Here is a 16158-nt window from a genome sequence, read left to right on the forward strand (position 1 = left end):
TATTTCTGCAAAACAAGGAGGAATAGATTCAGTGCCCACTGGAAAGATAAGTTTTTTTTTTTTTTTTCTTAGAGGGGCCATATTTTGTGATCCTATTGCAGTTGTGGAGGATATGTTATCACTGAAAAACTGGTGGCGATTAAAACCCCAGCGTATTATTTAATTCACAACTTCATTTTATTTTTGGTTGAATTTTAGGATTACAGCTGTTAAGAATTATGAAAAGGTTTATGCTTATGCTGTATACTGCTTACTAGAATAAAAAAAATTACTGCATATTTATTTATTCATCAAATCTGAAAATCTACAAAACAATTACCAACATGGTAAAAAAAGGCGATTTTACATTGTTACCATATGTAACACCTGGGTTTACAGTGTGATTCAGGAACACAATCTCTTACAATGTAAGGATTAAACACAATGTTACTTGGTATTAACCTTTGATAGGTCACTTCTTTAGCATTGACACAACTTTAAGTGCTATGCAGATATAACATTTTTATATTTAAAAAAAACTATATTTAAATATACGTTCTGTGCATTTTTTTCTTTTAGTTCCATTGTAAACATATTAAATGAACCACAATAATAATTTAAAAGGCAATTATGTTGCAAAGACCATCAGAGGAAAAAAAATAAAAATGAAAATGCAGTGCTGAATTAGTAGGGAAACGCTTATCATTAATAATGCTGTTGATGCATTCAATTTTTCTGACCATACATAATTAGGAATACATGAGAATAAACTAAAGAGAAAATGGACAAGAAAGAGGATCAAAGGCTGAAAAAATTAGGAAAAAGACCAAATATCAAATACATAGTAACAGGATCTCCTTGGTCATACCAGTGACTGGGGTTCAAGAAAACAAGGGGCCAAACCATGACCCCTTGCTAATAGTTTCTTGGTGCTTTCATGTCCACTATTCATGATTTGATATCAACTCTATGAATGTGTTTGAACAGAGAAAACTGGAAGATTTTTATTTATTTTTGTTATTTAAATGTTAAAATAAATGTTTTACTGATTGCTTAAAATAATTCATATTTCATCTGTGCCACTAAATAACGCCTATTTTTTGTACATATTTTCTGATAAAACAGTAAAAGGCCACATGCCTATTGCACAATTAAAGTTGAACTCCAGGCAGATATAAAAAAAATAATAATGCAGTTAGGTTTTCATTTAAAAAAAAATAAATTTATGTTTTACTAGCACCTAAATATGTCTAAATATTAGCTTTCTGTAATGCTCTGTACTGCAGTGTTCAAGCTTGAAAAACAAGAACCAGAACTAGGAGCTCAATTCTGACAGTATACATACTGGCAAGATGAGAAGTGTTATAAGTCATTACTGTACTGGTGATCTTTCATTGTCTAATTCTTGATCAAAGCTGTACTGCTGAAGTGGAGGTTAATGACATGACTGCTCTGTCTGACAGGGGTGCCTCGATTCCAAGAATGGATGCAAAGAATCACAAATCCTTTGGCAGGTAGACTGGTTTCCATATATGTATTTCAACTGTACATTTTGCTGCTTGCTTGGAACTCAGCTTTAATTTATACCTTTACTTTAGCCACAGTGATAAGTAAATAATTAAATAGAAAATTAATATGTTCACTGTATAAAAAGCAAAATATGTATCCTGTAATTGCCTTCCCTGAGGTTTCCCACCACCAGAGCTAAGCTTTGTCACATGATAAGTTAACATTAAGTTGAAATGTACACAGGAGTTTCCTGGGGTATATGTAAATTGGTCAGCATGGTGGGAAAGGGTGGGAAGGTAAATACAGGAAGCTTATTATGCCTCCTATAAAATAAATCTACTTTGTGCAAAATACAGAGTCATTTTAAAATTCAAATAAATTATATTGACCATTTAGCATGTTACAGAGGAAAAAAATACATTTATTTCCCTTCATTTAAACCTCATTTGTCCTTCAGGTGTTGCCCTCGTCACTTTATGTCACGTTCCAAAACTAGCAAAAAATGTTTACCCCAATACATTTTATAATATTGTCAGTCTAAAGGACCAACACTCCAATCCTACATTAAAAAAATAAAGCTGCAAGGAAATGTAATAACAAGGAGAAAAGGGATAAGATAAAAACTGGAGCAAAATTAAAACTGGTTCATTGCCCAAAGCAACCGTTCATCTGCATTAGAATTCATTCTCTAACCTGTATAAGAAAAATAAATCAAAGAATCATTGATTGATATGGGCAACACCTCTAATCTTGTTCTAGTTTCTTTTAACCATCTCCAAAGTTTTTTTGGTCCTGTATGAAAGAAAGATAATATGCCTGTAATATCAGTTCAAAATATACTGCTTGCTGTTACAAGAAATGTATTAAAACCTTTGTATTGTATTTTTTTGTTAATTAAACTGATCATTGTAATAATAATAAAGATTTACTTTTAAATTGTCTGCTAAATATGTGATTGGTGTGCAGGTTTTAATACTGGAAATAAAGTAGCAAATATTGTTTAATAACTAGTATCAGTGTACTGCATGTTAAAATATTGAATAAATATATGTATTAATAAAAAATACAGTAGAAATGATCCTTTTATTTTAAAGGCTGCCTCCATTATTTTGAAAAATTTGATTATAAAAGATGAGAATGTGAAATCAACCACTTTCTAAATCAATTTTAGAATCTATTTAGTTCCATCACATTTGCATAGAAGCTTAACTATATTTCTGAGAAAGGTTTAGCAGGTAACAGAAGAACAATCTAGTCTAGTGTATGAAATTAAAAATAAATGCAAAAATTCATAACCATACAAAGTGAAGGAACACCTTCATCAATCAGTTAGCAAATGACTTCTGAAAAGCCAGATTTGGCTATTGCAATTTGCATATTATCACTGCTCACTGTATTATTGATGGAGTCAAACAAACTCTAAGAGAAAGTTCTTCGTATGGCTCCCAATATTTATTATTATTGAGAGCCAATGGCATATTCATATTCCCTTTACTCACTGAGGCTTCTTTTCCCAGGCATATTGCTTAGGTAAGCTGTGTCTTTAATTCCCCCAAGAAAAAAACTAAGTCTGAACATTTTCCCCAACAGCAAAAACTTAGTAAACTGAAGAATACACTGCTCTGCCTTACTAATCAAAATTTGCAGAATGATGGAAATGGGATTTAAAGTAACCCATGCATGCTGTGGTTTCTCCTGCCAGCAGGGAGGAACCGTTATGTTCAGTGGAGAAAACCACTGTTAAACCCATTTGGCTTGTTGAATACCTTCAGCAAGCACCAAGAAGGCAGCATTTTAACAAATGGAAAGGTAAGGGTTACTACAAGATACATCTACTGTGTGGCAGTCTAAATCGGTCCCAAATCTAGTTACTATTTGATGCAAAAGCTGTATAAAATAAATAAAAAATCTTTACCTCCCCTGAATAAGCCAAATCCTCCTTTCTCCTTAGTAAGCCCAAAATGTTTAAAAACACAAAACTGACTCTTGAGGTGCCCCAAGAAAGCCACAGGGCACAATAATGTAAAATAAATGTAAAATATTGTACACCCCTGCACACATTTATTCTGACAAATTCTGACAAAAATATTAAAATGGACCTCTACAAATCATGCCATAAATCAGACAAAAATATACAAAAAATTCTACCACGTGGGGCAATCAATTCCACTTGGCAGGTATTATCCTTAATTGTGATAATATCATGTACCTCTACATGTTTTGCACAGCTTGTCCCTTGCTTTCTCAAGAGGATAAGACCCAAAGGGGCCAGATAACTGGGACATGTTTTTTTATAATTAAGGATAATACTTGCCAAATGAAATTGATTGCCCCACATGACATCATTGATGTATTGATTACCTGAATATGCATGAAAAATTATTTGTGTATATTTGTCTGATTTGTGGTATAATTTGTAGTGGTCCACATTAATAGTTTGTAAGAATAAATTTGTGCAGGGGTGTATATTATTTTACTTTGTGGTACACTGTGGCTTCATTGGGGCATCTCAAAAGTCAGTTTTGTGGTTTCGAAAAATGTTGGGGTTCATGCTCTTACTATTAGGATGTGGTGCTCCACAGTGTGCCTGGCACCTCCCAATCCTAAATGGTTCACTCCTGAGTAAGCTCCCATCCTCCTCCATCTCACATGCTCCACCTCTCATGCTCCACCTCTCAGACACTGCATCTCACGGAGGGTTTTAGCAACAGAGGCAGTGCTGCCAATCCAGAAAGCAGAGGGCAGGGCTAGGTGTGACCAGCTGCTGGGTAACAAGTCACATGCTTATGAAACAGTAGTGAGAATGCTGACAGCCACACCCCTACAGCATTTTTATTCCACTGTAGTGCAAGCAGGCACAGTCACAGTAGTGTTGTCACACCATTACAAGAAACTGCATGAGGTGGAATTTACTGGCAGGATCAACAAGTATTGTTAAGACTTTGCAAAGGAACTAAGTAAAAACTGAGCATGCAGATGCACTTACAGTCAAGTGCTGCAGCAAATGGGAGACCATAGTTCTACTTTAAGTGCCTCTGGTGCAATGCACATTGTAAATGACTATATATTTTTAAAAAACATAAAAATAAGAAACTGGAATCTATGTTATATATTCCAAAGCCATGATTTCAAGGAAAACATACTTTTCCATAAACCACAATGTCATCATTTTAGAGCCAAAATGCAGATTATCGAATACTAATTAGTCCTATAATGATGCTTCATTCAAACTGAAACATACAACAATGTCAGCGGATAAATACTCACATCAATCTTTAGGACAAGTTTATCTCACCAACATTCTTTTATGCAGTCCAAACATGAAGGACATTCAATTGTTGATTGTAAATTCAGTAATGATAGTGCAATACACTATTACTCCACACTTACAATTAGAAGACTATACTTCCCATTATAAATTGGCTTTACACATATTTTTGAGTTGTGTGCTGTTTCAAGTAAATGTGGCATAACAATTCTACTTTCACTTGCTTAGTTCTTTGAGGTGATTGGTAAATTTAATCATTCATTGGTATGACCTTAATTCCGTGGGCATTAATGTAAGTCAGCAGGATTTTAGCCCTTCTTTCTATTACATCAATAAGTTTTTCAATTCCTTGACGTCCTCGTTGACTTTCCCAGAAAACCTTGTCCAGAAAAAATGACTGAAGGAGTCTTTCACGGAGTTTCTGACTTTTTAACACAGAAACTGCAGATTCAGGGAACCTGGAGCAAATGGTTAAAAAAAAAAAAAAGTTTAGTATATTAATGTTTTTATTAAACATTGTAAACATTGCTTTTTTCAAATATATATAATATAATACATATGGGAATATTTTTCTTTGTTATATGAAAATTTCCCTTTAGGGACTAAGGCCTTAAGTTTTGAGTAGAGCAGGGAATGGTTAGAAAAAATATAGTTGTGGCTAGATGGTTATGTTGGATACGGCACCTCATCCCAAAGTAATTAGATAACTGATGAGTAAAGGGACAGGGGATTATAACGGTGCTAAAGTATTAAATGTGAAAATGAGAAGGAAATGTAAAATTACAAAATTTTTATTTCACAATATTAAATACATGGAAAGAGCAATAAAATGGTTAACAACCAAAAAGCATATATATTGCGTGGGACCCAAATACTGTTCCTTCATTCTCAATCCAGCCCTTTCTATTTATCCTCTTTCAGGACTCACCAATTCCCTACCATCCTTTAATTCCTCATGTCCACACAAATCATGTGAACACTGGGGTCTGGTGTTAGTCACATGCCCTACAATATAGCTCATTAGGTAAGCCTTTCTTTGTGATCTCCTCTATCCTTCTCTAAGATGACTGCCAGGTATATTCACAATGTTAATTCGCTTATGTTCTCCCACATAGGTCACTATTTATCCAATTGCCAATCTTGCCAATTGCTCCTGTGTGTCCTTGAATCCATCTACAGGTATTTTCCCCTCTATCAATCAACTTGCTTTTAATAAATAGTGTGAGTTCTTTAGAGGCTTTTCTGCCCTATTTAATTGATGTATAACACATCACTCTTCGTGTTCCCTTAATGTAATGTTTAATACATACCCAATACTTACCTACTCATCATTTATCTCTAACCTTCAATATATTCTATTGCCAGGTTTACTGCGTGCCCCCTGCAAGCACAAATACGGTGCAGCCTGCCCTTCCCCCTTTGGGGGTCATTTGTCGTGCCTCCCTGGGTGTCGGTCGCTCAGGTATGTTTGGTATCCCGGGGCTATATAGGGTTACCTCCCTGTGTGAGATTGTCCAGCCATAATATTCCAACACTCAGTCATGCTTAAAACAGTCCATTTTCTAGCGTTCTTGCTTGTTTATATGATGTTTTTTGTATCCCAATGTACAGATCTTTTTATATTGAAATAGAGCTCTTGTTCCCTGAGGAAGCCAATGCCTTGGCGAAACATGTAGGAAACCGAGCCTTTTGCTTTGATGGCTGTCTCCATCCGGCCCACCCTATCGCATTTGGGTCACACGCAATATATATGCTTTTTGGTTGTTAACCATTTTATTGCTCTTTCCATGTATTTAATATTGTGCAATAAAATTTTGTAATTTTACATTTCCTTCTCATTTTCACATTTAATACTTTAGCACCGTTATAATCCCCTGTCCCTTTACTCATCAGGGAATGGTTAGGGCCCCTGCCAGGTTTTTTCTCCTATCCAGGCCTTTTTTTAGAGAGATTTTCCCTCACCTGGCATTGTTTTATCAAAAAGGAAATGAGTGGGGGACTCTCCAACATTGAAACCGACAGAACTTAAAAAGCTTTTCTTTAGTAAAGTAGTGAAAGGTCAGAATTTGAATTTCTGCTTGGAGAGTTCCGCTCACTTCCAGAGACACTGCCTGATGATAACCATTGTCACCTACAGAGGAAATGGACACTATGCATGTAGAAATTGAATGCCAACCCCCTTTATAACCCCTCCTACTTCACATCTTGCCAGCTGTAGTGAACTGTTCAAATAGAGAACAATAACAAATGAGGGGAGGGAACTGTGGTTCTCAATGGACTCAGAAAATAGGGTTTTACAGTGAGTAAATTCTATATCTCTATTGTTCACTGAGGGACACATCTTGATGATAACCAAGCAATGTAGGGACATCCAAAAGCAGTACAAAAAGAAGGGGAGCACATGAAAACAAGGCAGGTGAACCAGCTCAACAGAAAAAAAAAACCATAACAACGGAAAACCAAGGACTGAAACAGCTGCTTGCAGAACATTTCTGTCATTACAGGTCTGAGGGACAGAGGCCTAATGATAAAAAGCCTCCTCTATTGAAGTGGGCTTTAATAGGCAAAGGAAGCACTTTATCATGCCTAGGCCTGAACAAAAACCTGTATAATTTACTGATAAATTAGGGACCTCAAAGCCAAAGAACCTTTTGGAAGACCTTCTGGAATAACATACAGGGAATCCATTTGCCTAAAAAAAAGCAGGAGCAGAGAGGCAAAACTCAACAGTCCTTACCAGACCTGAACAAAACAAAGGTAACACACTATGCTCATTAAGCTGAAAAGCAGCAAAAATTAGGTCCTTGTTTCCAAAAAACCTTGTGTTTGTATAAAGCTCTTTACAGGACATTGCTGATAACTTAGAGACCCATCTAGTCAAAGTGATTGACAAAAGGAAAGGTTATCGTATGAGCTAACACATTCAAGGAAATGTCTGGAGTAGGAAGACCTTATCTTGAAAAGTATCCAGGAAAAAGCCCAAGCACAACTAATAATGTGATGGAACCAGAGATGACATCTTGATATTCAAGATCCATCAAAAGTCATCCAAGGTCCACTGTATTAGTGACACATTGGATTCCAAAGTCAGAGAGGTCTGTTCATGCAGCAGTTTACAATATAGATATCCGATGACAGGAACACATATAACATGAAGAAGACCCATAACCACTGCAAGGTCTTTGGTGAATATTCTTGGGGTCCAGATAAGGCAAGGAAGGACCACAAATTGGTAGTGGTTTTTGCCCACAGCAAAGCTAGAAATAACTGGTGACCTAAATAGAAAAAAGATGGGAAAGTGACTGTTAATATGTTTTTCTCATGACCATGGATGCTAAGAAGTCTCAACAATGAGGGAGGCAATTATTGACCAAATAGAGTTAATTCAAAACCTTTCAGGCCAAACACAATTATTCAAAGTCTATAAATCCAAGACAGAGCAAAGGCCTCATTTGAGTTTCGGAACTGTAATCCTGCTTGCATAAAAACCTTGAAATCTGAAGGAAAGAGAGCAATAACTCAATGATTTCTGAGTGGCTAAAAGAAAGTCTAATCAACATTGCTGAGGTGTCATGAAAGAACACAAAGAGAAAAATTGAGGTGAAGAAAGAAGCTGAAACTCTATTTTGTAACCAGTGGCAACAACTTACTGCACCCAAGCGTCAATTATGCAAACCTCCCAAACATCTGCAAAGGCCATCAGACATCCCAACACCTGTGATGGATCTGATGGGGGTGGATTTTTATGCTGAGGTGGATTTATTTGCAGGCTTTGAGTTTTTAGTCTGTCAAGAAGGCTTACAAGTCCCAGAGCCCAGGGGTGTAAAAGAAGCTTGGTGGTTCAGTGGAACCCGACTTGGAGAAAATAATGGTATGTTTTAATGCAAGAGAAGGCACTGACCTGTGTTATTGATTCTAAACCTGGTGTAGCAGAGGTAGATGAGAAAATTAATCCCCCTTCACATTTTAATGATTTCTAATGCAGGGCCAAAAAAGACATCGTCTTCCATGAAAGGTAGTAATTTCAAAATCTTTACATACTGCTGATCCTCTGACCAGCACTTAAGCCAGAATGCCATGCAAATCTGGACAGAGCAAAAAGTTACCCTTTGGGAGACATAAAATGGCTAGCATCCAGTGCTACATTGTACAAAAGATCAACTCAACAGTCATCAGACAAAGCAAATGACAAGCTAAGTGTCAATACTAGCTGTCACCAGGTCGCTGTTTAGTAATTTAGACCACTCAGCCAAAGTCTGGGAAATTAGTGCAGAAGGGAACATGGGTCAAAGGTCAGATGCCACCAATGAATAAATTGATTGAGATATTGCTTCCAACTTTTTGTCATTATGGTCCTTGAAAAACAGAGTGCCTTCTATAAGAAAACCTTTAGTGGAACCTTTAAGTCTATGAAAACCAAGCTCAGTCATTTTGGTAGTGGAAGGAATGGTGGAACTCTCAAAATTTCAAAGTGGAACAAACGTCTTCTGACTAAAATTCAGCTGTTGGGGACTTCTCCTATAGGGAAGAGAAGAACATCTCATCTAACATAAAATCCTGACAGATCCCTGAACCCTGACAGAAATAGAAATATTAGGCATTTCTGCAGCAGATTCCACTGGGGAAGGTGGTGGTGGGCATTTTAAGCTTCTGCGATCAGGAAAGCACTAAGCTATAAATCCTACAAAACAAAAGAGAATACCTCCATTTGAAGAAAGGAATTGGAATGAGCACCTGAGGAAATAGAAGGGTGGATAAGAAATGGCCGCCAATGACAATTCCAAATGTGATTTGTAAGTAGCAAAAAGGCACCATTTTTTCTCTTCACATTTCTAAAGTGAATCTGCATATATAATATACAGCTAATAATTCGCTGTCATAAAAAAACTCAAAACACATTGTGCTGAAATTGAGCCATATTACAGCTTGTAAATGAGGCATGAGTTCTTTCTATTAGCAAGCACACAGATCATCTCCAAAACATTTAAAAACATCCAGTACAGGTTTCAGCAATGGAATTCCAGTGAGTGCATAAACGCTGTGCAAGATGTGGTTGACAGCACCAGGTGGTTCGGCTTAAAACACTAGGTGAACCTAACATAATTTAAAAATACTGTGGTGCAAGGAATCCTAGAAAGTACACACACACTAGGCCCTTACCATGCTGTGCAATGAAGTTTTGGCCAGAGCAAATGTCAAATAATGGGTTGAGCATAACAGTGCTTGGCTGCAAACACATACACACATAGACCCAGGGCAAAATAAAAATGAGGAAATACATGCACATACAGAAAATACTGTCCAACTTGCCAACCTCAAGGAGAAGTAAAGGGAAGACAAGGACAATAATTTCTGTCCTCCATACACAGTGTCCAGCCAGCTACATCTGCTACAGTAAAACCACAAATAAATGCAAAAAAAAAAAAAAATTACCAAACACAGCCAAGACTTCAATTAGTTACTCACAACAGGTGAATCTACAGAGAATGGATATGGGTGAACTCTGCCACAGCTCTGTTCCAGATAACTCAACAAGGAATCCCCTGACCTGAAAAACTGAGCCCTGAGTCACTGGAACACAGCCTGGATGTCACTTCTGACTGCAGGAGAGCTGCAGGAAGAACACCAGTATGAATATTTGTAAAACCTGCATTTGTTGGCTAATTGGAGAGACTTTGAGGATTTTGAATATTCTGGATGAATCTACCACTAGCTGCTGATTGAAGACATCTTTCAATTGAAGCAAAAAATCTAACAGAGAGGATAGTGACATCTCCTGTGAAAACTAATCAAGTAAGTGGTGAGGTGGGAGAGGTTATTACTTATAGGGGACTGGCTTTTAGTTATCATATAGATAGATAGATAGATAGATAGATAGATAGATAGATAGATAGATAGATAGATAGATAGATAGATAGATAGATAGATAGATCTATATAGATATAGATCTATCTATATAGATATATATCTATATTTATATAGATAGATCTAAATCTATAGATATCTATATATAGATATATACATACTGTTTAGTTAATGCAGCTGTCAATCAAAGCTGGCAGAACAGAGTATCTATCACACCCTGAGAGACAGGTTTATCATGGCAGGAAAGAGAGAGCTGAGTGTTTACTGCAAAATAAATTCAGTAGTGAAGGTAGAGGTTTGCAACTAAGGAAAAAAAGGGTCAAGGGAACAAACTGGGGAGAAGAAGATGAGCAGATTATTAAAGATATTAAAAAAACAGTTTTCTTTATCTATGCATGAGATGCTTACTCTTTAATTCCTTCAAGTAACTTAAAATTCAAATTATCTTCACTCCTGTCAAAATATCCTTTATTTTTAACGAAGACCAAGTGCCGAGGGTCATGTTTCCTTTGTACGATGTGTGTTAGGTCAATGTTCTGGGGGTCATCACATTTTAAATGTAGGCCTTGTTGGACACAGGTATCTTCTTTTCGAGGTCTGAAGCCACAGCAGTTTTTGTCAAAACGAGTGTAAACCTGCAAGGCAGTTAAGAGTTTGAGAGATTAACAAAAATTAACTAAAATGTACTGTATATCAATCAAATGCAACTACTTTTTTATGTGTTTCCATTCACACAGGATACCTAAAAAAACAAGTCTTAATTTCTGGATTTTTCTGAGAAAAAAGGTGTCTCATGTCTGAATGCAAGCAATTCCCAGCTAGCTCAACATGATCTTTCCCAATAGCTGGGCTCGGAACTAGCTGAGTTCAGTTCTTATGAATAGGGATGGGCTGAACACCCCCCGGTTCGGTTCGCACCAGAACATGCAAACAGGCAAAAAATTTTTGCGAACATGTGAACCCTATTACCGTCTTTGGGACATGAAAAATCAAAAGTGTTCAAAGTGCTTATATGCAAGTTATTGCCATAAAGGGTGTATGGGGACCCGAGTACTGCCCCAGGGGACATGTATCAATGCTAAAAAAAAGTTTTTAAAACAACCTTTTTTCAGGAGCAGTCATTTTAATAATGCTTAAAGTGAAACAATAAAAATGAAATATTCCTTTAAATATTGTGCCTGGGGGGGGGGGGGGGGGTTGGGTGCCCTTAGTCTGCCTGTAAAGTGGAGCCTCTGTCTGATGTGTTTTACAGTACCACAGCAAAATGACATTTCTAAAGGAAAAAATGTCATTTAAAATTGCTCATGGCTGTAATGTATTGCCAGCTGCCGGCAATATAGATAAAAATCAATGAAAAATCAATGAAAAAATCGGCATGGGCCCTTCTGGCCTGGTATGGATTTTAAGGGGAACTCCACGATAAAAATTTAAAACAAAATTGGCGTGGGGGTCCCCCCCAAAATCCACACTGGACCCTTATCCGAGCAAGCAGCCTGGCAGGCCAGGATGGGGGGACGAGCGAGAGCCAATGTTGATGGGGACAAGGGCCTCATCTCCACAACGCTGGTTGTGGGGGTCTACAGGCGGGGGGCTTATCAGAATCTGGAAGCCCCTTTAACAAGGGGCCCCCAGATCCCACCCCCCATGTGAATGGGTATGGGGCCAATCATGGCTCTTACAGCAGAGCGTGCTGTGATTGGCCAAAGCATGCAGGTCAGGTGCATGCTTTGGCCAATCATCAGACGCCAATGCACTGCGATCTCGCAGTGCATTATGGTGCGTTCCGTGGCACTTGAATTTGCCGTGATCACCCCATAATGTTCGTATTCGCCGAAACTTGCGTTGGACTTTAACATCAGGCCCATCCTTACTCATGAACATACAATGGAGAAGCCTAGCCTCTCAGCTTCCCAGCACCCTCAAAACAAGTAGAGCTAAACAGAATTTTATCCTGCTGGAAGTTCCAGAAAAGAGCATATAAAATGGTAAGCTGCAATTTCTTTTATATTTTTAAGCTTTGCTATGTGAATGAGAACATGTAACAAATGTAAAGTAGGTGTTATATAACTTTGGCTACACAAGTAGAAATACACTTTAAAGTCGCTTTTATTTTAAGTATTTAAGCCCTTTAAATACAAAATAACCTTACAATCTGCTACACAGTAAAAGCATCATCATATACTGCAAATGCAGCTGAACACAGGGATACTATGAATTAGTTTTGAGAGAATGAATCAGATTTAGACTTAGACTACCACATTCCCACATTAAACTATGTGTCGGGAAAGTGACTGATGCACATCCTGGGCTCCACCCTGGCACAGCTATGTTTAGCTTGGAGAACATAAAAGTATGATGCTACTGCTAAATATAGGGTTTTAAGCCAGGGAGAACAAGGCTATTTCCTAAATGATGAGGCAGTCTACCGCAACCACAAGCATTCTCTCATCCTCTGTCTGAAGCCCTATAACAAACAACAACCAGGTTCCATCTATTTGAAGAATCTTTGGGATATTTTGCAAGCAGTTGCTGCATTTAACACTATAAACGTGACCATAAAATGGCAGATCTCTTACTTTACTGGACAAAAGGTCTCTGCCCATGTTTGTTTTAATCTCTGCACCATGGTATCCTGCTATTCATTTTTCCTGAGTTGATGCAAGGTACCTTTTATTACATGCACAATGAGGGTTCTCTTTTCTATTGAAAAAAATATTTATATATTGGAAAATATGTTTATTCTGATGGCAAGGCCCATTATACCATATTATTGATCTGTCAACTTCTTTTGAATCAACTGCATTGCTTGCCAATATTGGGCATTGTAGGATCATTTTCAAGATAGACTCCAGATGGTGGCTGTTCATTTGAGCATGATGCACTCACTCCCAGGACATACTAACACCAGATCAATTTATTAATTTGATAAGTGGTCTCAGTCTACAGGACAGAAAATTAGCGAATGGGAAAGGTAAACCCCAGACATAAGAGAATTGCCCAATCTGCCTAAAAAAGGATGGGTTTGGTGACCCTTGGTTGACTTAATATCTTTGCTGTCGATTTAAATAGGTTGTCTTGGTTTAAACAAGGCATCATTGATTACTTTTACTTGACACATGTATCATATAAAAAAGGGCAGCATGAAATCATTCTTATAGAACCGCTCAGGACCACATTTCTGTAATAACTATAAATGCATGCATGTTAAATGCCGCATACACACGAGCGGACTTTATGGCAGACTTTGCCCGGCAGACTTTTCGACATACTTTACGACGGACTTTCTGAATGAACGGACTTGCCTACACACAATCCACCAAAGTCCGTCGAATTCGTACGTGATGACGTACGACCGGACTAAAACAAGGAAGTTCATAGCCAGTAGCCAATAGCTGCCTAGCGTGGCTTTATGTCCATCGAACTAGCATACAGACGGTGGACTTTTCGACCGGACTCGATTTTGACGGATTAATTTAAAAACATGTTTCAAATCTAAGTCCGTCCAACTTTTGAGAAAACAAAGTCCGCTGGAGCCCACACACGATCGAACTGTCCGACCAAATCCCGTCCGCCGGGCAAAGTCTGCCATAAAGTCCGCTCGTGTGTACGCGGCAAAAGTGTTATGTGCCCAGCCTGTGTGAAGACACATTCCCTTGGTGGGGCATATAAACGACAAGCTAGAATTACATGAAATGGGCAGAATGCCTCAAGAGGTCCAATGCCTGTTTAATGGTAGTTTTTTATATAGTGTGAGAAAGCTTTAAAAACTTCAGGTGTTTTGGCTGTCTGTGCCTTTACTTCCCCAGTGACACAATAGGAAATTAGAGTACGGTAAATCTATCCAAAGTGAGATGAAATTCACTATTAGATAGCTGTCTCTGGATTAGGTATCTCCATTGAAATATCCCCTTTCAAATCCATCCAGAGAGGGTTGAAACCCCCTTTTAGACAGTTGTCACTGGAAAAAAAAGATTTGCCTTTAGAAAATTTCAGTTTATTTTTAATGTAACTAGCATAAGTAACTGAATCTGATGCCAGCCTTCTACCCTGCTCTGAAGCACTCATACTAAGGGAGGGAAGCACAGCTCTATAAACTAATAATGCCTCTATTGCCCTGGTGCCCAAGAAGCAGCCTGTGGGCTGGCCTGATGTGCTCTAGATCTGTAATCAGTGACAGAGGATATGGCAGACAATAGCACTGGAACTGCCAGGTGTCAGTGATACCGGTGGTCTAGCACTACACCCAGGAGTTCAGCTTTTGGACTTGCGCTCCTGCTACAAAACTCTTCATAGGAGCACCCCTATGTATGCAGAACAAAGCTTGTAATTAGGATTGGATTTTTTATTAGGGGCCACTGTGGGAGGGGTGCCCAATGCCAGCTGTCACTGTGATGGAACTTGTTATGACAAATAAATGGGTTACCTGTGGCTCAATCTGCACAGCATTTTTGAAATCCACAGATCTGGTTATATGCTGGGTGTGGTTGCTCCTTTCCTCTCTGAAATTGACTTGTATTTCTCACTGGCCAAAGCAGTGCTACTCAACAATACACATTCTTTTCATTTTGGGATGAGCTCTGTAAGATGAAGGCTCCTGATTAGACAGTGCTATTGTCAATCATATACCATCATCACACGGGGCACATCCCACAGTGGAGGAAGAGTTATTGGTGAATAGCGCTGCACCAGCTAGTGAGAGAGGAGAGGGGTAAAGCCCAGAGACTAACAATGCTTGACCCTGCATGGCAGATATAAGGTAGTCCCTAAATCCCTCAAATAAAGCTCAAAATAATTCTCATATAGGATGTTTCTACAAATTAACATTGCTATTAACCGCTTCAGCCCCGGGAAGATTTTACCCTCTTCCTGACCAGAGCTATTTTTGCGATTCGGCACTGGGTCGCTTTAACTGACAATTGCGCGGTCGTGCAAAACAAAATTGATGTCCTTTTTTCCCCACAAATAGAGCTTTCTTTTGGTGGTATTTGATCACCTCTGTGGTTTTTATTTTTGCGCTATAAACAAAAAAAAAGAGCGACAATTTTGAAAAAAAAGCAATATTTTTTACTTTTTGCTATAATAAATACCCCCCCAAAAATATATAAAAAAATATTTTTTTCTTCAGTTTAGGCCGATATGTATTCTTCTACATATTTTTGGTAAAAAAAATAAATAAAATCGCAATAAGCGTATATTGATTGGTTTGCGCAAAAGTTATAGCGTCTACAAAATAGGGGATAGTTTTATGGCATTTTTATTATTCATTTTTTTATTAGCAATGTTGGTGATCTGCAATTTTTATCGTGACTGCGACATTATGGCGTACACATCGGACACTTTTGACACTATTTTGGGACCATTGTCATTTATACAGTGATCAGTGCCATAAAAATGCACTGATTACTGTATAAATGTTACTGGCAGGGAAGGGGTTAACCACTAGGGGGCAATCAAGGGGTTAAGTGTGTCCTAGGGAGTGATTCTAACTGTGGGGGGTGGGCTTCAACTCACATCACAGCGATCACATGACAGCGAAC

General features: G+C 38.0%; 1 protein-coding gene across 1 annotated transcript in view; it reads right to left on the reverse strand.

The window, feature by feature from the left end:
• Nucleotides 1–268: 268 nt before the first annotated feature.
• Nucleotides 269–16158, reverse strand: part of GASK1B (golgi associated kinase 1B) — an 80394-nt gene continuing 64504 nt past the window's right edge. The window contains exons 3-4 of the mRNA XM_073605777.1: nt 11030–11256; nt 269–5214 (exon numbers count right to left, since the gene is read on the reverse strand). Of these exons, the coding sequence (XP_073461878.1) occupies nt 5007–5214; nt 11030–11256 (435 nt within the window). The 3' untranslated portion in view covers nt 269–5006. The remainder of the gene's footprint in view (nt 5215–11029; nt 11257–16158) is intronic.

The sequence above is a fragment of the Aquarana catesbeiana genome, linkage group LG01 (genome assembly GCF_042186555.1).
Source record: "Aquarana catesbeiana isolate 2022-GZ linkage group LG01, ASM4218655v1, whole genome shotgun sequence".
In the NCBI taxonomy this organism is placed as follows: Eukaryota; Metazoa; Chordata; class Amphibia; order Anura; family Ranidae; genus Aquarana; species Aquarana catesbeiana.